We start from the raw sequence: 27163 nt of genomic DNA, 5'->3' as shown, positions 1-27163 counted from the left end.
AAACAAAAACAGTGTTTCTCTTGTATTTACAAATTGGACTGGCCTATGAAATTCATATCGCCTTGAAGCTTGAGAGTGTTTTTATATAAATAAAGAGAAATTAAATATCCTCTTACAATTATTTCTTACTACATATCAATGTCAAAAGATGACACATATAATATTTAGTTTTCCTTAATCATGTTTTAATCTATTTTTCACCATTTAACCATGTCACTTATTTGATTATTTAGATAGATAACTATTTGCTTTCACATTAAATTAGTTAAATTACTTACACACCTCCCTTCATCCAAACACATAAAAATTTCACAAAAACTCCAATATAAAACTATAATGAAAGAGGAAATATTGGATAAATAAATCACCTTGAATAAATAAATCACTTTGAATAATAATCAATAAATAAAAAAAGAAAATGTCTATATAAAAAAATTGACTCTTTCTTTAAACAAATATGAAATTTCTATCTGCAACAAATGAATGAAAGAATGATCTAAATGACATTTTTACCCCTACAAAGAATTGTTAACTTTATACCCAACAATCTGACCTCCTAACTGTTCTTCTTCAACATCACGCTGCTGCTTGCTGAAACGCCGACGAACTTCCGGCGACATCCGACGGGACCCACGCCGACACGGTGTAAAGAGGCTGATCAGACCAGCTCAGAGTAACACCGGCGGTGGCACCGCCATCAGACACCCGCCTCTGCTGCTGCTTCTCCACTTTGAAGGAATTCGGACCAAATGGATGATCATACATTTTCAGTATCATTTGGCTCTGTAGAAACTCCCTCTCGCTGATCTCCACGCTTCTGAATCCGCCGAGCTCCGCCATCGACCGCCACCACTGATCAAACCCAACGTGCCTCTCGAATCTCTCAAGCCCTTCGCACGCGATTATGTTTCTGATTTCACGTCCGAAGGATTCTTCGATTTTGATCCGAGAATGACTTTGTAATGGAAACACAGAATCGATACAGTCAAAGATAGCAGAATAATACTTCAATGAATTCGATACTCTCTTTTCCAAAACAGCGTCGTTATGCTCGGATTCTTGCTCCGCCATCACCACAACGCTAGGGTTTGTGCTTCGAATTAGCCGGAAAAAGTCTCTAAGAGCGCCGCCGGTGGCGTCGTACAGCATTTTGTGAAGCTGTAAGACGCAATTTACTGCTACAGTTTCGCCTTCTTTAACATGAAGCATCCACAGTCTCACATCTTCTAATCTATCAACAACCGGATGGAATTCAAATTCTAGGTTTAAGGCCTCGGCGAATCCGGAAAGCCGAGCTCCCGTCTCGATGAGATCCTGTTTGGATTCTCCGACGCCGGTGATTCTGACGTGGCTCGGGGGGTTGTTCATGGAAGCTAAACTCTGAAAAAAGCTCGGCCATTGAAGACCTTGCTTTACGTCAAAATCTATAACATGAACTTTGTCTTTCCCTTGAAACGATCTTAGCAGAATCTCGTTTGACGTGAAATGGATGAATTTAGGAATTGGGGTTGCTTGATTCAAGAGACGTAAAGCTGTCCCATTCTCTTCTTCGACCTGATTAATCTCTCTAGGAATAGAAATCTGGAAAATATTCGGCCAAATTCTCGAAACCCTTAAAGCTAAAGCTTCTGTGTAATAAGCAGCAAGTCTGGAGATTGAAGAATCGCCTCTCGGAGACGCTAATTCGCCTAATTTTGAAATGAAATGGTTAATTGCAGCTATGTTCTTAACACCGATTGCTTCCAAACAAGCTAAAAGCAAACTTATAAGCTCAAATCCAACTTCTTCATCATGGTTCGTGTTCCCAATCGCTAATAAATCCAAACTTTGATTAGGGTTTGGTGCACCTACGCCGTTCGTACCTCCTACATCCAAACTCCGATGACTTTCCGGCGAACTGCTCCTCGATCCCGATCCCGACCCCGATGACGTTTCATTCACAACCCTCTGTCTATGGCTTCCTGAAGAAACTCCCCTTTCACCTAAATCCGCTAATTCATTCACAAAACTCCATGGAAGTGAAGTAGCAGAATGATCAAGAACGAACCCCTGTTTGCTGAACCAAAAATTATCTTCATTTTCACCAAATTCTTCGACTTTACTGCAACCCCTTTTCCTCTTAGCTCGAAAAGATTCATCTTGTTCATCTTGGTAAAGTCTTTTTAACCCTTTGTTTCTGTTATCCCAGATATCGTTCTTTTTTTCTACCACAGTGTGCTTAAGTGAACAGTTGGTTGTTCTTGCTTCTATTGTGTTGTTGTTGTTGTTGTTGTTGTCGAGTGATATAGGGCCCACAGGTCTAATAACTGGCTGCGATCTTGTTGATTCTTTACGAGGGAAGTTAGTATTGCATGGCAAATCCAATCTTTGTGTGCTCATTGAAGGGAAGTTACTAAATGTAGAAGAAGAACACCCAGCCAACATTCTTTAAAACCTTCCAAAGTTCTTCACTTTCGCTCTCGTGTATATAAATGTAAATATATAGATATGTATAAATCAAATTCAGTCAAATTATAAATGTTTGTGAAAAGAAATCAAGAAAATGAGAGAGTGTGTGTAGTTAAAAGAAACAAAGAAAGGGTTTTTAAAAATGGAATCCAATGAATTGAATAAAAACGTATGAATGTATGTGCAATAAAGAATATGAATGTGAAATGTGTATGAGCAATTGAAAAGAATCAAAGAATTTGATGTAAGAAAATTTAAAAAGTTTACCTCAAAATGATCATCGGATTCCGAAAAACACACACTCTGGGGAGATGATGATGGTTGAAGAAATCTTTACCATGAATGCAATTCAACCGCCGCCATAACTTGTTCAAACCCAAAGCTCAAGAAAGATCCAGATTTTGAACAACACATTCCAGCCATTGGCAGTTTGAAGAACTCCATAGTGATCTTTATCAAAAACCCAGATTTTTTTTTAACAAATTTAAACCCTAATGAAAAAGAATTGAATCATTCCTAACGATTTCAAAGACCCTAATGTAAAAATCAAGAAGTAATTTATGAAAACCCCATCATTTGAATCGTGAAAAAATCAAGATTTGTAGATTAAAAGATTAAAAGACGAAAAGATTGTGTTTTTTTTCTCTCCTCTCCTCTCCTCTCCTCTCCTCTCTCACTCACTCTCTCTCAACTACGCAACAGTAACACTACCCAAAAAAATCATGCACACATATAAGATTTTTCTTATATAAATCAGAAAACCAGGGTGTTGTTTTTCCTTTGTTTTTGGCAGAGGGATGCGGTGGTTTTGGACCATAGGATGGAGATCTGACGGTGGAGAATGGTGGTGAGAGTGAATATGACCGTTGTGGTGGGGTTAATATGACCGTTGAGGGTAGAAGGTGGTGTACGGAAGCAGTGGCGGATGCAATGTTATATTAAACATATTTTTTCTTTTAATCTTATTAACTTACAGCTTGTCCCCACTTGATATTTGATGGCCCCTACATTTGAAACTTCTGCAAACCTTTTAATTTAGTAATTCCTTCCCGCTCAGCTCTTTTTCTCACCCTTTTTCCTGCCAACTTTGGAGAAAAAACCCAGGAAGAGCCATCTATTCTTCCATCTTTGTTAAATAGATAAATTCAACTATTAGTTTTATTTGTATCTCCTTGGCAGTAATGGTTAGTTATTGGTTTAATTATTATTGTAAACTTTAACTATTAAATGATTGGGTTTCTTTTGTTTGATTTTGCTAAATTATAAACCGGGGCTTTTTTCTGTCGGATTTTGTTAGTTGTAAATTGTAATTCTTGGTTAATTGGATTTTTAGTTTAGGGTATTTGGTTGCAAAATATAAGTTATGACATATGTTTAACAAAATATTAGGGACAATGGATCTGGCAATTGATTTCCGGTCAACGGTCAATACACACCCCACTTGACTTCCAGGTTGGATACGCCACTGTACTGAAGTGGGAGTGTGTTTCGAGGATTTTCTTTTGATGAAATGCACGTAAGGGTGTCATGTGGTTGTCTCCTGATATCCGTTTGAATTGACCGTTGGGTAAAAGGAACAATGATATCGTATCTATATTCTTAACATATTCATCGCTTAAGAACCATAATTATATGTTATTAACATTGATTATAATCTATAATTTTGTTTTACTTTGGGATGTAAATATTTGGATTTTAGTCAAATATTAAATCAAACCAGAATTTTTTTTTAAAAAGAAGAAGAAGAATATCACAAAAAATACCTTATGATTGCTGAACATTCAAACATTACAATCCAAAGTACTCAAAATTTTATTTTATATGATTTGTTTGGTAAAACTAGATCGTAGCTGGTAGTAAGAAATTATATTTTTTTATTTATATATGAATGTTTGACAAAATTAAATATAATTTTTAGGATAGTTAAAGAAATTGATTATAAAAGCTCAATAGTTTTTTTTTAACGATACAAGAAATAGTTTTTAAATTTTTAGCTATTTGTTTAAACTGAAAGTTAAACGTCCGTATTATTAAACGAACAATAGTTTTTAAATCGAGTTTTTTTTGTTAAAAGCTAAAAATAAAAGCTTCCAAATATTCATCGTCAAATTCACCCTGATGTTAGTTACACATTAGATAAGTGGCATAAATAATTATGAGTACGATATTTGAGACATTTCAATGATATATATATATATATATATATATATATATATATATATATATATATATATATATATATATATATATATATATATATATATATATATATATATATATATATATATATATATATATGGTTTTTGAACATTTAAATCAATAGCTAGATGACATAGGATTATTTGAACTATAAAATAAATTTAACTATAAACCTTGTAAAAAATAACTATATATATAAATTATTATTCGACGAAGTTATATTTCTATTGTTTATCAATTTTTTTTTTTGGAAAGGGAACTTCCCTAACGAGGGTTTTCGGGCCAGCTTTCGCCCACCGATTAATCCCCCGCTGTAAATATGAGGCTTTGCCTCATGCCCTGGAGTCACTGCAGGCGAACCTTCATGGCCATAAGGGCTTAGTAGTGCTAGGATTTGAACATGGGTCAATAAGTTATCCATTATATCTTCCACATGTCTTACCAAGTCACCACAACCCAAGTGGTTGTTTATCAATTATTTAGAAACTAAACACAAAACATGAATTTACTGAAATGTATAAATAATGATTTGATATCAAAAGACTACTAGTCCAACGGTATCAGGTAGTGTCCTTCATTGTTGAGGTCAAGAGTTTAAGTATCGTTGTAGACATAAAGAAAACTAAGAAATAATTTAAAAATAAATTAGATTTATTGTTCAGAAAATAAAAATAAATAATTATTTGATTTTCTATTTGTCTTATATGGGTTTGAAACATATATTTTCTATTTCAAAGAATCACTCCATCCAAGTCATTTGATCAAATTCTTTCTCCCCGAATTTGGATTCCATGTTTTGGAGCACACTTACCTCTTAAGGGACTGATAACATTAGTATGTTTTCATATAAATTTTTTACTTTTTATTTTCTTTTGTCGCATAGGATTATCATTTGTGTATTGTAAAAGTTGGAGAGTGGTAGTATATAAGTTTAATAAGGTTTACTTTTGAAAAAAAAAATAAAAAAGAAAAGAAAATTAGAGGCGACCAATGAAAACACTCATTGGAACTTTCCCTCTTCCCTCTCCTCTTGTTAGTCGGCTGACGAGTCTTTTTGGCGAGCCCTCTTATCGCAAATTAAGGGGAGGTGTTTGGCGAGACCGGTGGCAACCCCTCCTTAACGAGTCACTCCGCATAGCCTAACATATTCAAACATTAATGTTATAAGACATTAAGTCATTAAAACATAACATTGATAAACAATTGTAAATAACATAAATAAAACATTATTAATATATACAAAAACCAATGTTGTAAAAATCGCTCAACGTTAGCTAGTTGGTGGACTGGTGTTAAGAGATTAATCGGTTTGACGGTGATTAATCGGGAGATTAATCGGTGACCATTAATTGCTAATTTGTTGAATTTTAAAAAATTAAATTTGACTAATATCTTATAAAAGTTCGTAAATACCACTAATATGATAACAAAATATGTTAATATGATAATACAACACTAATCATATCTCAAATAGTTTCTATTGAGATATAACTTCTTCAAAATGTTAAAATTTTATCAGGTTCTACTTCTACACTTGTTGTGTATACATGGATTAATCGCTATGCGCCTTCTAATCGGTCGAGTAGCACCTATGGATTAATCGGAGATTAATCGGGACCTAGTCGGGATTTTTACAACACTGACAAAAACCAAATTCTCATATGTGTCTAGATTTGTTGTAGCTAAAAATGACTATTTCTATGCATAATGTACAAGTTATCATACCAGCCAACTTTTTTATCTCCCAAAATCGAATTCTCATGTATCTAGATTTACTGTAGCTAAATTTCCTATTTGTATGCATGAGATAGATCAAAACGTCTAATAGGACTGAGTCAGAGTACATACTTGGAAAAGATCTTGAAGAGGTTCAAGATGCAAGATTCCAAGAAAGGTTTTCTACCTATGCAACATGGCATCAAATTGTGTAAAACTCAATAAATAATTCTAGTGATGAACAGGAAAGAATGTGTCTAGTCCCATATGATTCTTCTATAGGATCGATCATGTATGCCATGCCATGTACTCGACCTGACGTCTCATTTGCTCTGAGCATGGTGAGTCATTTTCAGGACAACCCAGGTGACAGTCATTGGACAATAGTAAAAAACATTTTGAAATACCTAAGAAGAACAAAGGACATGTTCTTAGTATATGGGGGTGAAGATGAGTTGAGAATTACAAGTTATACAGAAGCGAGTTTCCAAACTGATAGGGACAACTCAAGTTCACAATCAGGATTGGTATGCTTTCTTAATGGATGAGTGGTTACTTGGAAGAGTTCCAAGCAGTCTACAGTGGCAGAATCTACATGTGTGTCAGAGTATATAGCGGCTAGTGAAGCTGCAAAAGAAGCTACATGGTTGAAGAATTTCATTGATGATCTTGGTGTCGTTTCGAACATCAAGGATCCTTTAGAAATCTTCTGTGACATGAGGGTGCGGTCGCATTGACTAAAGAAACCCAAAGACCATGGTAACTCAAGGCATATACTAAGGAAATTCCACTATGTAAGACATCGAGCTGAGGATGCGGACATTGTCGTGAATAGGGTATCGTTATAGGAGAATCCAACTAATCCGTTCACAAAGCGATTATCAAGGATCAAGCATGATAGTCATACTAGATCTATAGGCATTAGATCTGCTAATGATATTGTGTAATTGTTTGGTTGTTTAGTTTGATAGTCCTTGAAACATTTAGCAGTTGAATTTGTAACCGAATTGATGTTTATTTTATGGAGACTTGATAAAGTGCTAGTGATGTTATCAATTTTGTTAATTTGTTACTGTGTTTCACTTTTGCATGTTTGGAACCCACTTCCTGTGTATTGATTTACTCAAACCTCCACAGTCGGTCATACTCTTGGAAGTAAGTAGTGATTCAAGATTTTCATGAGTATTTATGGATTGATCATTCTTATTGGGCATAACATAGTGATTGCGCCAACACTCACGAGTACTTAATGGAAATTTAAGTATTGGAACAACCTGCACTTAGAGATTACTTCATAGATATAGTCACGAGTAATTCTAAGATAATAATATCTTATGTTCTTCAAACCGAGATACATGTGGGGTTTTGCTGTATGATTCTGTTATGTATTGGTGTACTCCAACGCTATCTATACCAGGTAGCTATAACGGGTATATCCATGTCTGACATGATAAAATAGACAAAAACTATGTAGTCGAATTTTATTCGTCCCTTCTGCCTTAACAAGATAAGCGATATCTATGGCCCCCTCGAAGATTTGGTGTTGACATCATGAATACCTGGTCGGGTCTTGACTGAAAAGGATGTGTTCAATTTAATAGTCAAATGCAGTCTCCACGAGCCTTTATCGGGAAAAATAATCTTGAATTCTAAGATTGTTCATTATCCATGTCTCAAATTCATACAAATATCATGAGGATGAAGGAATAGATGATCACTTATCTGAGAGCTGAAATTGATTAGATCAGAGTTCGATAGATGCATTGGATGACATTCTCTCTGTTGATTATTAGAGAAGTAGTGGACCATATGTAGTTGATGACTTGTCCAAGTGGGAGACTGTTGGAAAGTGTGTCCAAGGTCATGAACTATTGGTGATATTTCTAATAATAGTAAGGTCCTCTTGGGTTGCCCTCAAGACTCAAATTAAGTAGAGTAAATAAAGGAGTAATTAGTTTATTAATAATTATGGTTTAATAATTAATTAGAAACTAATTGGAAACAATTTGGGAATTAATTAACAATTTAAATAATAGAAGGGTTGAATATCAATTAATCAATAGTTGGTTAATCAGGAATGTTCCAGAACCCTAGAAAGAAGGGTGGTGGACAAAAATTCCCTTTGGATAAGGGGAATTTAGTTCTAGGGTTATCCCATCCCACATGCGCTTGAGGATAAAACCCTAGGAGGTATCCAAGGCTATAAATAGGGCCTAAGGGATTCATTCCTCCTTGCTCATTCTTGGTTTGAATTTTTGCCACTTCTTTCTCCCTCCTTGTGGAAGAACTCTCCTTATAGTTCATCCCCTCCTAGTTATTTTTTATTCTACTCTTTTGAGTTCATTGGGTGTGAACCAAGAGAGGGATTCTGGTATGGGTCCTTATCATCCAAACAAGGTGGCACGCACGAGGAGTCAAGCATGAAGATCTTTGGCTGCACAAGAGGTATGTGTTCTTCCTTTGTATTTTTGGTTTTCTTAGGGTAGATGTAATAGTAAGAAACCATAGATCCATAGGTTGTTGTTTCGATTTTTCCGCTACCTAGCTTAAAGTGTATTTGATGCTTAGAAAACCTAACTATTCCAACCTGATGGTTGATTGGACCATATATGTTGTTATCATATATGTTATTTGTTTGTGTTTTGGTACTTTGGGGGAACTCACTAAGCATTGGCTTACAGTTTGGGTTATTTTTCAAGTACTTTGGATGATTGTGGGAAGACAAAGGCGTGACCTTACACATCCTCATGTTTTTGACTTATGATTGTAGGAGACTCTGATGTTGAACATGTTTTGAAAACTATTATTGTAAACAATTTGTTAAATTGGTTGGTTTTGAAAATCTTAAATCTATCATCATTTTATGGATGGCCCACGGTTGGCGAGTGTGCATCGATTATCACAAGCTAAACGATGCCACTTGCAAAGACCATTTCCCTTTACCCATTTTATTGATCAAATGCTCGAAAGATTATCAGGTCACTTTTATTACTTCTTTCTAGATGGTTTTTAAGTATATTTTCATATCCCTATTGATCCTCAAAACCAAGAAAAGACCACGTTCACTTGCCCAAGTGGGACTTTTGCTTATCGACGGATGTCATTCGGGTTATGCAACGCACCGACCACATTCCAAAGATGCATGATGGCTATTTTCCATGATATGGTTGAAAAGTTCATGGAAGTTTTCTTGGATGATTTTTCTGTTTATGGGTCTTCTTTTGATGATTGTTTGTCCAACCTCGACTTGATGCTTGCTAGATGCGAAAATACCAACTTGATTTTAAATTGAGAGAAGTGTCATTTCATGGTCAAAGAAGGGATTGTCTTAGGACATAAAGTTTCCAAATTAGGGATAGAGGTGGAGCGTGAAATGGTTGACACTATAGCTAAATTGCCACCTCCAACAAACGTGAAAGGGGTAAGAAGTTTTCTAGGCCATGCGGGATTTTATCGTCGGTTTATAAAAGATTTTTCAAAAATTACTAGGCCACTAACTCAACTTCTTTTAAAAGATGCTACATTTGACTTCTCAAACGAATGTCTTGAAGCCTTTCAATTATTAAAAGAGAAATGAACCAATACCCCGATCATAATTGCCCTGAATTGGAACCTCCCATTTGAGCTCATGTGCGATGTTAGTGATTTTGTAGTAGGAGCGGTCCTTGGACAAAGGGTTGATAAGCATTTTCAACCTATATATTATGCAAGCAAAACACTAAACCCGACCCAAGAAAATTATACTACCACTAAAAAAACTTATGGTCGTTGTTTACGCTCTTGACAAATTCCGCCCTTATTTAGTATTGTCCAAAACTATTGTCTTTATTGACCATTATGCTATTAAGTATCTAGTTGATAAGTAGGATGCTAAGTCAAGATTGATCCGATGGGTACTGCTCTTGCAAGAATTTGACATCAAGATCAGGGACAAAAAGGGTATGTAAAATGTGGCGGTCGATCACGTCTCGAGATTGGAAAACCCTGAAATTGAAAAACTAGAAGAACACAAAATTGGAGACGATTTCCCGAAGAATATCTAATGGTGATCGCAGGGTAGGAGCCATTGTATGTTGATATAGTCTGCCACACCCCAAACCAGAACGGCGGAAACGTTCTGGGGTGGATGACTTCATGTCAAGTATCACAACATATGCAGTATAGTAATCAAAGTACAACAACCATTGCATTAATAGTAATAGTTTTACAGGGTTTACATTACATAGAAACATCAAAGTAATACAAGTAGTAATATAGGTGCAGCTTGGTACTAAACTGTCTTCATCAAAAGCTCCTGGAATGTACCTGTCTATTGCTGACCTGAGAATACAAGTTATTTGAAAGCGAGTATCAGCATTTTTACAAATGCTGGTGAGTTCATAAGTATTTAGTGTAATTTTATCCAAATAACTTTATAAGTAGTAGTAGTTTAGAATCAAGGGTGTATTAGAGTCCTTTCCAGAAAATCCTATATTTTCTTAAATAAAAGTAGTCTTCTACCAAGACCCGACAGAGTTATGTTGTAAAAAGTAATTTTCCCTTAAACACTATCATTACCAAAATACGGTGTTTGATTTTATGGAAAGTAGGAGAATATTACTAGTAAACGGACTAAGGGAAAATATCATATGCCTCAGCAGGAGATACTGCTGACTAAGGCAAAGAAATCATAGACTCCACGAGAGTGTCGAATGAACGACACGCCTGGCTCAGTCTAACAAAAGGGAGACACAGACCCCAGACGATATCAAATGAAAGATACGTCTAGCAAGGTCTAAAAACAGTGAATACAGACCCCAGACAGTATCAAATGAATGATACGTCTAGCAAGGTCTAAAAATAGTGAATATAGACCCCAGACAATATCAAATGAATGATACGTCTAGCAAGGTCTAAAAATAGTGAATACAGTGTTAAAACCCATTACCTTAAGGCCATGAATTATAAGGTAACCCCGAGATACTCGTAACCATACTGATAGACACTAGAGAACTTGATGCCCTGCAAGCGTCGGTGTAAGTATGACATTTGTCACCCCTTGGCTTGGTAGGCCGTGGACTGTAGCTAGCAGTCGGGGTGCGGGGGTGTCAATCCTGTATAGATCTATACACACAATGTCCGCTATCCCTACAAGAGACTCTGGTTACCAACTTGACAACGGAGAAGGCCGTGTACTGAAGATGTATCTCGTATAGTGAGATCTGATGTAAAATACCGGACTAATGATAGAGACTCACAACTGAACTGACTAATGTAAACCTATATGTCTATGCTTGTATACATAATATATAACTAATGATCAAACGACCTTCGGACGGACATCCGATCCCACCAGACTACATCTCAACGAAGAAAAGGAAATAGGGCGAACTAGCCTTCCTAAGTCCTTTAAACATTATTTATATAGCTTATACAAGCACATGCATACATTTAACTAAGTAGAAGCATTTAACGAAGTTTAAGTGTTTAACAAAGTAGGAGTGTTTCACAAAGTATAAGTGTTAACAAGTAGGAGCGTATCGTGAAGTAGGAGCGTATCGTGAAGTAGGAGCGTCTCGTGAAGTAGAAGCGTATCGTGAAGTAAAAGCGTATTGTGAAGTAAAATCGTATTGTGAAGTAGGAGCGTTAACAAGTATAAGTGAAGTAGAGAAGCGTTAACAAGTATAAGTGAAGTAGAAGCGTTAACAAGTATAAGTGAAGTAGGAGCGTTAACAAGTATAAGCGTATCAGGAAGTGAAAGCGTTATCAAGTAGGAGTTTAAACTAAGTAGAAGTGAAACAGTAGTATCTTAACCAAGTAGGAGTATAAAAACATGGGATAAAACTTTGATGAAAAACTTTAGGAAAAACCTTTATACTTAAGAAAATCACGACTTGGTATTCTTTTGTAAAATAAGTTTGTAAGCCTTTAGAAATCCTTAGAAAACCTTTCATAAACGCATTTGGTTATAGCTTTGATAAACAATATAAGTAAAGATTTGAACAAGTAAAGACATTTTAGAAAACCATTTACAGTATCAAATTTGGTAAAACAGTTGACAGTGTAATAAATCCTTGTGCATGAGGGTTATCAATCACATGTGATTGATATGATAACTGGCATGTTTAACTTGTATTCCCCCCATAAAACATGTAAAAATATTTAAAAGGTTCATTCAGGGGTATGAACTCACCTGATGTAAGTGGATCGAACGAAGGTGTCGGTTGGGTGCTCGGTGTCAAGTAAAGACTTGAGCACACTTATTGACCTATTAACATATGATAACATATGTTTACATACAATTAGTACATATAATACTAATTAAACAAGTATACACATTCTAAAGTGCGGAAAACACTTTGGTTAAGTGCTTGGAGTGTCCCGGGTAACGTTTAAGGGTGTGTATGGCCTAGATAGGGAGTTTACTCTTCAAGAGTAAACTCTTTATAGAGTTCACGGCCCTGGGACTAACTCCCCATGAGTTTACGGCCGTAAAATCATGGTGAGGGTGTTCTAGGATGCCAAAATGTCTTATATCACTTATAGATTTATGCTAGGTCCAAATATAAGGCACATGAGTGGATTTAAGGCATCTAAATGGACCAAATAGGAGTTTACGGCCCTAAACAAGGAGTTTACGGCTGTAAGATCCTATGTACATATTCCTTTGGTGTTTTAAGGGCTTAAATGATAGAGAATAAAATCCTAAGCATATTTCCAAGTCAAATGGGGAGTTTAGGGCATCATTTGGGCACCTTTTAGGAGTTTACGGCCCATGGAACTTTCCTAGGGGGGTTTACGGTCGTAAACTCCTATTTCCTAAGATTAATTGAAGTTTAAAGTCTTTACTTCATTGAGGGTTGCTTCTAGATATTTTCCAAGGCCATAGGAGGTGTTTGAGGGCATTTCTAACACTTAAACTTGAGTTTACTCCCCATGAAGAGGAGTTTACGGCCCAAGCATGTTCTTGGGCAGTAAACTCAAGTTTACTCCCCAAAATTCTAGTTCAAGGTGTTCTAAGCTCGTTTCCATAAGTCATTTAGCTATATCTAAGCCTTAGGGGTAATTTAGAGGGGTTTTGGGGCTTAAAAACCCCATTTAATGGTGTTCACGGTCCAAGAGTGTTCTTGGGCCGTAAACACATAATCTTGCCCCTATTTTATGTCTTAAACTCGAATTTTCATGCTAAATAATCTATACAACAAGTTAGGGTGGATTGCTTACTTGTTTAGGGCTCGAAACGGGCGTTTTTGGCGCAAAAAAAAGTTGTAGAGAGAGAGTGTAGTGAGAGTGTGAAAAGGGTGGAAATGAGGTCCACTCCCCCTTATATAGGAGTTTGAGTTGAGGCTCAGTGGAAATCTACCCAATACTACCGTTAAACGGGGCTTTTGGTCGCACCCGATTTAGTGGTCGTATTTTGACTTGGTTGAAACTAAAATTTTCCAAGGGATTAATGAGGGTGTTTCTAATTTGTTTCAACCCTTACTAAGTCATTTAAAAAGTCCCAAATTAATTAACCAGTCCAAAAGTTAACGGACAGTTAAAAAAAACGAGGCTTATTAACGGAAAAGGGGTTAAAAATGACGGAATAAATTTCGGGTTGTCACATCATCCCCCCGTTAGATGGAATTTCGTCCCGAAATTCAGGTTTAGGCAAGGAAGTAGGTATGAATGACCGAGTAATGAGATGAGGGTACTTCTTATTCGGTTTGCCTTGCACTCCCAAGTGATCTCTGGCCTGTGTCTGTCATTTCAACAAACCTTCACCTATGGGATGCAGATTCCATCTCGTGTAGTTAGCGATTTCCTACAGGTATGTCTACGAAATTAGGGTTCTTAATGGTTTCTATCAAGATGAGTGGGATACGAAGAGTGACATTGGGCAAGCACTTATCAAGTCTAAGAAGTGGATCGATCTGGGATGAAGCTTGTGGAATATCCGAAAGTAGTAGCGGTCTGACGAGGGTTGGACCAAATCTCCGTAAGGAGTCTCAGATGGTCCTCAGCTCTCGGAAGGGTAGAGTTTTTTAGTACCTAGAACATAATGTCCTTCTATGGCAAGATCATCACTGGCGTGATCGCCATTCCAAAGTTCCAAACGTTCTCTCTCATACTGGAAGTGTAGTCCTTCAGGTTGGTTCTTAGGAAGCTCGGGTTGTCCTTGGTTTCGCGTTTCCTGTCAATTGGCTTTTAGAGACTTTCTAGATCACTGGATGGATTGCGTGTCTACGGGTACTTGTTTGCTGCAGAGTGTCTATCTCAATCTTGTGCAAAATGAACCTGCACTTCTGAATCTTGAGATATTCCTAACGGAAACGCTCAGGGTCGGGGAGATCTTTTCCCCAAAAATAAGTTAATTTATTTTATTTGCTTTTCTTTTATTTGCTTATTTTGTTTTGTTTTGTTGATTTTTCACTCTTCTAATTTTTTTTTTCTGGATCTGGCTTTTAGGACAAACATGGAATAAGTGTGGGGTGGATGTTTTCATGAGATCTTTTCCCCAAAAATAAGTTAATTTATTTACCACGACGTGGTGATAGTCACCACGATGTGGTGATTTCATAGTTAACATACGTATATTTTTCACTAATGGACCACGACGTGATGCCCCGACCACGACGTGGTGACTTTTTAAACGCATTCAATTTTTAGGGTTTTTAACCTAAAAAAATTACCTTCTCTTTTTACTTTCATTCCACTCACGCCGTGTTTACTGCCTCACGAGTTCCTACTTCATTCTTCTTCTGATGTCAAGTTTTTCAAAGGCAAAAGGTATGAGTTCTACGTGTTTTTAGCTCCTAATAATCGCATATCACTGCATCTATGGCACAAATTCACTGTTGCGAACTATTATTTGGGGTATTTGGTAACTTAGGGTTCCAAATTTGATTCAATTTGGAGTTGTTTTTTCTATGAATTTTACTCTAAAACATGTATTTTGAACCCGAAAACAAACCCCTGAACTTGATTTGAGTTGAAATAGATATATGTTATCACATAAAAATAAAAATTTAAATCATTAAATTAGGATAGGGACGTGTATTTTTGGATAATAGTTCACCTTAACTAGTTGCAAGACTTTTACTCCAATTCCCAAGTCGTCTCGATTCATAAATGTCACATGTAGATAAGTATTCATTGAGTAATTAAAAACTAATTACACTCCATCCACTCTAGTTAATGTTCTTAATATTTAACATCATATTTTTATCATTACATAACTTTCGTATGATCATAGGAAGACATGTGAAGAAACTAGACTTAATTTGGACCTTGCATGCAAAAGTTACACAAGATAAATGAAATCTTTCCAGATTGATACTTGATCGAGTGAATTTATTCTTGAAATTTTACTCGGAATAATGGAGCTATACACAAAATTTCGAGGTTTTCGCAATATTAAGCCACCAATTCAAGTCCAAACCAATCCTAACCTCTTCCAATATACTCCTAATGACCGTATATCACTTGCATGGGTTCCATAGCATAATAAATCCTAACCTCTTCCAATATACTCCTAATAATCATTAATGCAATGATTTGCTATCCTAAATTGAACTAACCTATGGAACCATGATTGAGGGTCCGTTTGAGGTCGTAGATTATCCATGATTCTTGGCTAGGATTCACCTTCTCGGGGTCTTCTATTCTTCCACCTTATTTATCTATCCATTGGGTCACCATTCACCAACCTTGAAAGCATTAATTTTTTACAAATCTTTATTTTGAATTTAATACAAATTAAAGAATAGGGAAAATGACACAAATGCCCTACGAACTTTCTAGGGTTTATCCGTTGAGTCCCTAAAGTTTTTGTTGGGCTTTATGAGTCCCTAAACTAGGACATGACCTGCTCTTTTGGTCCCTGTCAACCTGTAATAGCCGGTTCAGTGACTATTTAGACAAAAAAAAAACTCGCATTGTGCTCCTATAAAGCCAAAAAAATAAGATCGGAGATCAATCTATACAAAAAAAAAACTTTCCTTTACTTCTAAAGTTGATTCACACTCAATTCATATTGATCCCTAAACTTGTTTTTTTGGCTTTATAGGGGCACAATGTAAGTTTTTTTGGTCTAAAAGCTCACTGAACCGGCTATTACAGGTTGACAGGGACTAAAGAGCAGGTCATATCCTAGTTTTGGGACCCATAAAGTCCGACAAAAACTTTAGGGACTCAACGGGTAAACCCTAGAAACTTCGTAGGGTATTTTTGTCATTTTCCTAAAGAATATCGTATTAAAGGTGATGTATAGAAAGAATATAGATCCATATCTCCATTATCTTTTATAAAATTGAAAGGACTTTGCTTTGAAATTCTGTCGTTACAGTGTGAATCTAAATTTGACTGAATAAATTATCCTGAATTGAGGTATACGCAATACCAACTAAATCAACGCCAACTGTAGGCGGATTGATGAAAAACGCAATTCAAACATGCTCGTTGAATCCACAGCAAAGAAGATAACAACTATATGGGACCAACTCACCTAATTATTTGATTCCAAGTACGTCGCAAACTTCGTGCTTATTAAAAAATAGTTATTTGTTAAAATAACTAAATGTATGAAAACCATGTCTTTTTTAGAAAGCTTTATTAAACAAGGTTAGCAATACTTTAATAATTAATAGTTAACATAAGTCATATTAACTATAATGTAACGGCAAGTATAACATACTTTCAGAGTTGCACCACGTTAACTTTCATCTAAAAAATATGTACATCCATCAAACACTTGTCATGTGTCAATGTTCCTATTAAATAAAGGAGTTACTATTTTAAATCTATGTATACATCATTATTTTTGTAGGAAATAAAATATGTATATATAGGAATTAATGAATATCATGGATTGTACTAAACTATTAATCTTTACAAAATGATACTAAGTGTAGGTTTAGAAGTGGAGGCCCTTCAAAGACAAGAAAAACATGAACATAGAAGAAAGATACGAAACAGAGAAAAACAAAGAAACAAGGGATAGTTGTTTGATGCTAAAGACTTCTCTTACTTAATCAAAAACAAGTTGTGAATACACCTTTGGAAAAAACTCGGGGAGCATTATATACTAAAACATAATGAATTTGACTCTAACACGAAAACTAAAAAAAAAAACAATTAAAATAAAAAAATTTCTAAAATACCTCTGCACTTATAAATCCAATTAACCCAACAATTTATGTGACGTGGGTTTTTAGTTTCTAAAATCAGTAGTTTATAGAATAACATTCTTTTAGTGTGTATGTAGGTTGTCATCATAAATTTTACATGAGCTGTATTTTCTTTTAAAAAAATTATAATTTATAAATTGGTAAACTGACCAATGTATTTTACATGTCATTTTATGTTAGATTTTAGGGTTCTATCCCGGTCTTGCAAACCGAATACAATTATGCATACAATTCCGATCTTAACAAAAGACTGATTATGACTATTTGATTGTTGGGCCAAATCTTATCCTAATGAGCCCATTCAAGTCATAAAAAGTTCTAATAAAAGAACAAAATACATACACGACTATATAACCCATCTTTTGATGATTACAAGCTTTAATTATACCTTCCTAAAAAAGAATCTAAGAAAACAAAAGCAAAGTGTACTAGTCAGATTTTGGTTTTTATCGACTTTGTGTTTCGTCACAATTTTGATGTAAGTTTATATATATATATATATATATATATATATATATATATATATATATATATATATATATATATATATATATATATATATATATATATATATATATAAAGTTCAATACATATCGATTGAAGGCAAATGGACAACAAGCTGCGCCGCTAGCCCTTTCTGGATGACTCGTTGGACTCTATTAAGGAGCTCCACCGCCTCTGGTGCGAGAAAACCAAATGTATCAAATGCAAAAGAAAAAAACACATGTTGATTTTCTCTACATGCATTCTCGTGCTTTACCACTTTGCACGCATCGGCTTTCAAAGCGGCATGCCCAACTGCGAAACCTCCGCTCCCCAAACCAACGAGAGGAGAGACACCAGTAAGATACACGCACACATGCTTCCCTCCTATCCATCCAAAGACCAAAATGTCAGCCGGTCTAAGTGTGGACCTGCCATCCTGCGGGTCCGTCAAAAAGTTCACCGGCGCTTCTTTCTTCACAGAAATACCAACATGCCGACAAGCATCAAAGAGAACATATCAAACCACATCATGTCTATACTTGAAACCAGGGAGCTCTCTACAATGAACCGCGTGTTCCCCAAAGGTATCCAAACATGCCTTGCGACAAACTGAGCATATCTCGTCAATTGGGAATATGGGAATCATGAGGCGGTAACAAAGGATAGTTCGGTACTCCACAGGAGACATATGCTGGCCAAGACCATCAATAGGGATAGTTAGCAGAAAATCCTGAGCATGAGGCGTCCGCAGACACTCAAAGACTGCTTTCTGTCTTACAGTCATGTCGAAGTTGACTTCCATATCTTGGATGATTTTGCTAAAAAGGGCACACACCAAAGCTTTTTAGGATTTAGGGGGGAGGGCGGTGTCCTTATTAGTGAAACCGCTACAGTCAAATCCCGGAATCGTATCACGGAAACGAGTCATAACACACAGGTAATCCGCGTCCATACCACATATGCCACTGTCACGTAAGATGTGGTCTTGTAATGCCCAAGATTGGGCCCTCGAGGCTACAAATGCGTAGGAGGAAACCTTGTAGGCTGAGTACAAACCCAAACCACCGAAACGAATAGGTAAGGAAGCCAAGCGCCACTGAATGTCTCCAAAGAAGAGGCCTCCACATACCACCATATCCTCGATAGACCTGCGCAGTCCCTTGTCAAAGAATAACGCTGCCTCTTTTATGTGTACCGGGTGACATGTCCTTAAGTTGAACGTACTTTTTAATAGTCAATCGAATCGAATATTAGTTTATGTATATGTATATTATACAAAAATATTGCTTTGATGGTTTTTGACCCCCAAACTAAATTAAAACCTACTCGTTCTTTTGTTGATGAGATATATCTCTTAATCTTTACACACATTATTTATTTGATTGACAAAGTTTCATTTAGTCTTGAAATTATATATTTTATGAGTTAGTTACTGAATTTTAAATCAATAACCAGCCAAATGACATCCATATGTTAGATCCCAAGCTCATTGATGACAATTCCAGGTATCATCAACACTTGACTTATCCGATTAACTAATTGATTGTTTTAGTGGCTCTGGAAGTCTAGTAACATGAAGACTTCATTTTCAAAGGCATAGTTAAATTATGGGGTTAACTATCACTTACTTCTCTAGTTATCTTATTTATGATTAGCTTTGTTTGAGTGATTCAACTTTGATATGAGCTCCATATGTGTTTAATATTAGTGTGCATGATCCTAGCAGTATAACTTAGACTACAGTTCGAACAATCGAGCTCTATCTTTAGAGGAGTACTCATGAATTAGTGGACCTAGATAGTAGATAGTGAATCCTACGAGGCATGATGTAAATTATAGGGTGGAGATAGCCTCATGTTGAGCCTTTGAGGTGAACCAATATATCTCGTGGTCCTTTTTTCAATATTTATTCCCTTGTATCTTTATATTTGTTTGTTAAAATATTTATGTGGTTGAACATTTATTTTGTAACTTGATTAAGAACATTTTATTTGGTGGGTTTTGTAAAATATTTTATCAAGTGCACATCAAGAAAAAAAATTTAACCGGACCATTTTTTTAAAAAATTAGTTAGGTTAAAACCGAACCACCGGTTATAAATAAATTATTATGGAATACTGAAACCGGTTTTTTCAACAAAAAAAAAAAACTGACTTTTTTTATAACTAAAAAAAAAGACGATCTTTTAACTTAATTTCACTTCTGAAAATAAACGATATGATTATAACTAAAACTGGATTAAAGCCGGTATTTGTGCATCTCTACCTCATTCCAATTCCAAGCCCTTTCCCATTCATTCAGGATGGAATGGTCTAGCCCTCCACTGATATTTACACATACTTAATCAGGATAAAATGACTTAATTAGTTAAGCCAAAAAGTGAGTTTAATATATTAACACACTTTGTTGCGTTCATTCTAAAAACAATGTTATGTGTATTTGTATCTCTATCATTGTTAAAATCTCGATCTTGATTTTAAGATCTTATGATTTTAAAATCGTATAAGTGACAAATAATCCCGATCGCACTACAATCACGATATCACCTCTTTAGTGTTAAATATAACTGATTCTCAAAAATTTGTTTATTTAACTTGAAATCGAGCATTGTAAGTTGCAAGAAGTTATGTAGAGCATCGCCATTTCATCAATTTTATCTCAAATTAAGCAGTACATACTCATAATATTACGGTTGATTCCACTATCAATGTTTTAATCAACATCAAGTTATAATGTATATGCTTCACACCAAATATCTTGCGAGAAAATTCTAATATGAGTTAATTTTTGTAGGATCTTTGGATTATGATCCGATCTTATGACCACTCGTCCATGTGAAATGTAAAACGACCTTGACTAAGATCTCAATTTTGACAATATTGTTATAATAACATCATACATATTATATTTTATATCTAAAAGAATTAAAAAAAACAAACAAACAAACAAAGTGTTTCTCTTGTATACTAGCCCAACAAAAAATTACATAAGATGGGATGGATCTTTATTTACAAATTGGACTGGCCTATAAAATTCATATATATGGCCTTGAAACTTTGAAAGTGTTTTTATATAAATAAAGAGAAATTAAAAATCCTTCTAAAATTTTTTCTTATCATTCTCCAATCATGTCAAAAATGACATGTGTCATACTTAATTATTTTTAATAATATTTTAATGTGTTTGTCGTCATTTAATATAGGTAGACGATAAACAGAAAGAAATTGTAAGCGGATCATAAATCAATTGTTTGATATTGGTGATTGGTTTTATATAATGTTAGACGATAAAAATGACTCGTGTCACTTATTTGATTATTTAGATAGATAACTATTAGCTTTCACATTAGATAAGTTAAATTACTTACAGACCTCCCTTCATCTAAACACACATAAAAATTTCACAAAAGCTCCAATATATAATAATAAAACTATAATGAAAGAGGAAATATTGGATAAATAAATCACCTTGAATAAATAAATCACTTTGAATAATAATCAATATAAAAAAAGAAAATGACTCCAAGAACTACCCTTAAATAAATTACTCTACCCTCAAATGTCTATATAAAAAAAATTGACTCTTTCTTTAAACAAATATGAAATTTCTATCTGCAACAAATGAATGAAAGAATGATCTAAATGACATTTTTACCCCTACAAAGAATTGTTAACTTTATACCCAACAATCTGACCTCCTAACTGTTCTTCTTCAACATCACGCTGCTGCTTGCTGAAACGCCGACGAACTTCCGGCGACATCCGACGGGACCCACGCCGACACGGTGTAAAGAGGCTGATCAGACCAGCTCAGAGTAACACCGGCGGTGGCACCGCCATCAGACACCCGCCTCTGCTGCTGCTTCTCCACTTTGAAGGAATTCGGACCAAATGGATGATCATACATTTTCAGTATCATTTGGCTCTGTAGAAACTCCCTCTCGCTGATCTCCACGCTTCTGAATCCGCCGAGCTCCGCCATCGACCGCCACCACTGATCAAACCCAACGTGCCTCTCGAATCTCTCAAGCCCTTCGCACGCGATTATGTTTCTGATTTCACGTCCGAAGGATTCTTCGATTTTGATCCGAGAATGACTTTGTAATGGAAACACAGAATCGATACAGTCAAAGATAGCAGAATAATACTTCAATGAATTCGATACTCTCTTTTCCAAAACAGCGTCGTTATGCTCGGATTCTTGCTCCGCCATCACCACAACGCTAGGGTTTGTGCTTCGAATTAGCCGGAAAAAGTCTCTAAGAGCGCCGCCGGTGGCGTCGTACAGCATTTTGTGAAGCTGTAAGACGCAATTTACTGCTACAGTTTCGCCTTCTTTAACATGAAGCATCCACAGTCTCACATCTTCTAATCTATCAACAACCGGATGGAATTCAAATTCTAGGTTTAAGGCCTCGGCGAATCCGGAAAGCCGAGCTCCCGTCTCGATGAGATCCTGTTTGGATTCTCCGACGCCGGTGATTCTGACGTGGCTCGGGGGGTTGTTCATGGAAGCTAAACTCTGAAAAAAGCTCGGCCATTGAAGACCTTGCTTTACGTCAAAATCTATAACATGAACTTTGTCTTTCCCTTGAAACGATCTTAGCAGAATCTCGTTTGACGTGAAATGGATGAATTTAGGAATTGGGGTTGCTTGATTCAAGAGACGTAAAGCTGTCCCATTCTCTTCTTCGACCTGATTAATCTCTCTAGGAATAGAAATCTGGAAAATATTCGGCCAAATTCTCGAAACCCTTAAAGCTAAAGCTTCTGTGTAATAAGCAGCAAGTCTGGAGATTGAAGAATCGCCTCTCGGAGACGCTAATTCGCCTAATTTTGAAATGAAATGGTTAATTGCAGCTATGTTCTTAACACCGATTGCTTCCAAACAAGCTAAAAGCAAACTTATAAGCTCAAATCCAACTTCTTCATCATGGTTCGTGTTCCCAATCGCTAATAAATCCAAACTTTGATTAGGGTTTGGTGCACCTACGCCGTTCGTACCTCCTACATCCAAACTCCGATGACTTTCCGGCGAACTGCTCCTCGATCCCGATCCCGACCCCGATGACGTTTCATTCACAACCCTCTGTCTATGGCTTCCTGAAGAAACTCCCCTTTCACCTAAATCCGCTAATTCATTCACAAAACTCCATGGAAGTGAAGTAGCAGAATGATCAAGAACGAACCCCTGTTTGCTGAACCAAAAATTATCTTCATTTTCACCAAATTCTTCGACTTTACTGCAACCCCTTTTCCTCTTAGCTCGAAAAGATTCATCTTGTTCATCTTGGTAAAGTCTTTTTAACCCTTTGTTTCTGTTATCCCAGATATCGTTCTTTTTTTCTACCACAGTGTGCTTAAGTGAACAGTTGGTTGTTCTTGCTTCTATTGTGTTGTTGTTGTTGTTGTTGTTGTCGAGTGATATAGGGCCCACAGGTCTAATAACTGGCTGCGATCTTGTTGATTCTTTACGAGGGAAGTTAGTATTGCATGGCAAATCCAATCTTTGTGTGCTCATTGAAGGGAAGTTACTAAATGTAGAAGAAGAACACCCAGCCAACATTCTTTAAAACCTTCCAAAGTTCTTCACTTTCGCTCTCGTGTATATAAATGTAAATATATAGATATGTATAAATCAAATTCAGTCAAATTATAAATGTTTGTGAAAAGAAATCAAGAAAATGAGAGAGTGTGTGTAGTTAAAAGAAACAAAGAAAGGGTTTTTAAAAATGGAATCCAATGAATTGAATAAAAACGTATGAATGTATGTGCAATAAAGAATATGAATGTGAAATGTGTATGAGCAATTGAAAAGAATCAAAGAATTTGATGTAAGAAAATTTAAAAAGTTTACCTCAAAATGATCATCGGATTCCGAAAAACACACACTCTGGGGAGATGATGATGGTTGAAGAAATCTTTACCATGAATGCAATTCAACCGCCGCCATAACTTGTTCAAACCCAAAGCTCAAGAAAGATCCAGATTTTGAACAACACATTCCAGCCATTGGCAGTTTGAAGAACTCCATAGTGATCTTTATCAAAAACCCAGATTTTTTTTTAACAAATTTAAACCCTAATGAAAAAGAATTGAATCATTCCTAACGATTTCAAAGACCCTAATGTAAAAATCAAGAAGTAATTTATGAAAACCCCATCATTTGAATCGTGAAAAAATCAAGATTTGTAGATTAAAAGATTAAAAGACGAAAAGATTGTGTTTTTTTTCTCTCCTCTCCTCTCCTCTCCTCTCCTCTCTCACTCACTCTCTCTCAACTACGCAACAGTAACACTACCCAAAAAAATCATGCACACATATAAGATTTTTCTTATATAAATCAGAAAACCAGGGTGTTGTTTTTCCTTTGTTTTTGGCAGAGGGATGCGGTGGTTTTGGACCATAGGATGGAGATCTGACGGTGGAGAATGGTGGTGAGAGTGAATATGACCGTTGTGGTGGGGTTAATATGACCGTTGAGGGTAGAAGGTGGTGTACGGAAGCAGTGGCGGATGCAATGTTATATTAAACATATTTTTTCTTTTAATCTTATTAACTTACAGCTTGTCCCCACTTGATATTTGATGGCCCCTACATTTGAAACTTCTGCAAACCTTTTAATTTAGTAATTCCTTCCCGCTCAGCTCTTTTTCTCACCCTTTTTCCTGCCAACTTTGGAGAAAAAACCCAGGAAGAGCCATCTATTCTTCCATCTTTGTTAAATAGATAAATTCAACTATTAGTTTTATTTGTATCTCCTTGGCAGTAATGGTTAGTTATTGGTTTAATTATTATTGTAAACTTTAACTATTAAATGATTGGGTTTCTTTTGTTTGATTTTGCTAAATTATAAACCGGGGCTTTTTTCTGTCGGATTTTGTTAGTTGTAAATTGTAATTCTTGGTTAATTGGATTTTTAGTTTAGGGTATTTGGTTGCAAAATATAAGTTATGACATATGTTTAACAAAATATTAGGGACAATGGATCTGGCAATTGATTTCCGGTCAACGGTCAATACACACCCCACTTGACTTCCAGGTTGGATACGCCACTGTACTGAAGTGGGAGTGTGTTTCGAGGATTTTCTTTTGATGAAATGCACGTAAGGGTGTCATGTGGTTGTCTCCTGATATCCGTTTGAATTGACCGTTGGGTAAAAAGAACAATGATATCGTATCTATATTCTTAACATATTCATCGCTTAAGAACCATAATTATATGTTATTAACATTGATTATAATCTATAATTTTGTTTTACTTTGGGATGTAAATATTTGGATTTTAGTCAAATATTAAATCAAACCAGAATTTTTTTTTAAAAAGAAGAAGAAGAATATCACAAAAAATACCTTATGATTGCTGAACATTCAAACATTACAATCCAAAGTACTCAAAATTTTATTTTATATGATTTGTTTGGTAAAACTAGATCGTAGCTGGTAGTAAGAAATTATATTTTTTTATTTATATATGAATGTTTGACAAAATTAAATATAATTTTTAGGATAGTTAAAGAAATTGATTATAAAAGCACAATAGTTTTTTTTTAACGATACAAGAAATAGTTTTTAGCTATTTGTTTAAACTGAAAGTTAAACGTCCGTATTATTAAACGAACAATAGTTTTTAAATCGAGTTTTTTTTGTTAAAAGCTAAAAATAAAAGCTTCCAAATATTCATCGTCAAATTCACCCTGATGTTAGTTACACATTAGATAAGTGGCATAAATAATTATGAGTACGATATTTGAGACATTTCAATGATATATATATATATATATATATATATATATATATATATATATATATATATATATATATATATATATATATATATATATATATATAGGTTCAAATATTTTTAGCAACTACTGTGTACCTAAATGCACCAATAAGAATTGAAAAAAATAATAAATAATTAAATAAATCATTTAAGGGTATTTTAGACCTTTTGTACTTTTAATTATGGAAATCATTTATTTGAATCCTACAATTAAGGAAATAAGGTAAATATATTTGACCTAGTCGTGTGTGGTAGAACACGTCTCTGACTTGCTCAACAGTTGTAGCCACCTCCAACTTCATCCACCGCATCAGATTCGTCCACCATTCACCGGTGAAGTCACAACCAACCGATCACTATCCACCAATACTTCCACCTCCCGCATCCATCAGTGTCGTGAGTTCCTCCACCAACACCGATGAAATTGATTTTCTTTTTTCTCAAAATTTTCTTTTTTTAGATTCTATCAGTTGTTGAAATCGATTTCTTTCTTCGCAAAAAACGATTTGTTGAAATCAATTTTATTGCTTATCTTCTCATCTGTGAAATCCATTGATTATTTGAAATCGGTTTTTTAAGTAATACTTTCTAATCGATTTGGAATATGATTTTGTAGGATACAAAATTGTTCATCATGGGTGTTTGTTCTTCAACAACCATCGTCCCTTCATTACCATCCCCATAGAAGTCGACCTCGACCCCAAAAAAGTTTCAATCGCTGAAACAAAAGCTCACCTGTCATCCTCTCAATCTCGTATGTAGCCTCTATTTCGGCCATCATGGAGAAGTTGCACCCCATTTGGGAGATGTTGAGCCAAGCATGAAGGATGTTGTGCCACCTTCTGCGACTTCCCATACCCATTCTACCTAAAACAAGTATGTAAGTTATATTATTCATGCTCTGTTGATTCCAGTGCTCAAACCATGGAACCATTGGAGATGGTGAATCTATGGTTACTATTGATGTGGAATATTTTCGAACTTCTCTTCGTCTCCTCAGTCAGAAAATTATTTTGAAATTCCTTCAAAAGAAAAATGCAAGTCCATTCGTGAAACATTAGGGTATAACTTTTCCCTCAGGGCACTTCTCGTGATCCATCCAAGTACACTATTCGTCAGTGTTTTGCTGTTGGGTGAAAGTACCTATCAAAGGTAATTGGTATATGTTTTGGACATAAAACTGGGAGCTTAGATCTATTGAATATTTCTTAGCAAATAATTCTGTATTCTGAAACGTCCTAAAATACAAACCATTTTTTTTTGTTTTAACACATTACTAAACCATAAAATCAAAATATCATATAATAAAAACCATAAGTCACGTGTCTCAAAATATTATAAAATATGTCTCATATCACAACTAATGACAAAATATCAGA

At 35.4% G+C, this 27163-nt stretch overlaps 2 protein-coding genes across 2 annotated transcripts; both read right to left on the bottom strand.

The window, feature by feature from the left end:
• Positions 1-442: 442 nt before the first annotated feature.
• On the bottom strand, positions 443-3184 carry LOC111900414 (scarecrow-like protein 28). The gene has a single exon (XM_023896303.3). It carries the CDS (start codon positions 2422-2424, stop codon positions 577-579), a length of 1848 nt encoding a protein of 615 aa, XP_023752071.1. The 5' UTR covers positions 2425-3184; the 3' UTR covers positions 443-576.
• An 18265-nt stretch (positions 3185-21449) lies between these two features.
• LOC111900413 (scarecrow-like protein 28) lies at positions 21450-24323 on the bottom strand. Its single transcript, XM_023896302.3, has one exon. It carries the CDS (start codon positions 23562-23564, stop codon positions 21717-21719), a length of 1848 nt encoding a protein of 615 aa, XP_023752070.1. The 5' UTR covers positions 23565-24323; the 3' UTR covers positions 21450-21716.
• Between the last annotated feature and the right edge of the window lie 2840 nt (positions 24324-27163).

The sequence above is a fragment of the Lactuca sativa genome, chromosome 6 (genome assembly GCF_002870075.4).
Source record: "Lactuca sativa cultivar Salinas chromosome 6, Lsat_Salinas_v11, whole genome shotgun sequence".
Taxonomy (NCBI): Eukaryota; Viridiplantae; Streptophyta; class Magnoliopsida; order Asterales; family Asteraceae; genus Lactuca; species Lactuca sativa.
The sequence above is the reverse complement of the archived record's forward strand: the minus strand, read 5'-3'. Positions and strand labels throughout refer to the sequence as shown.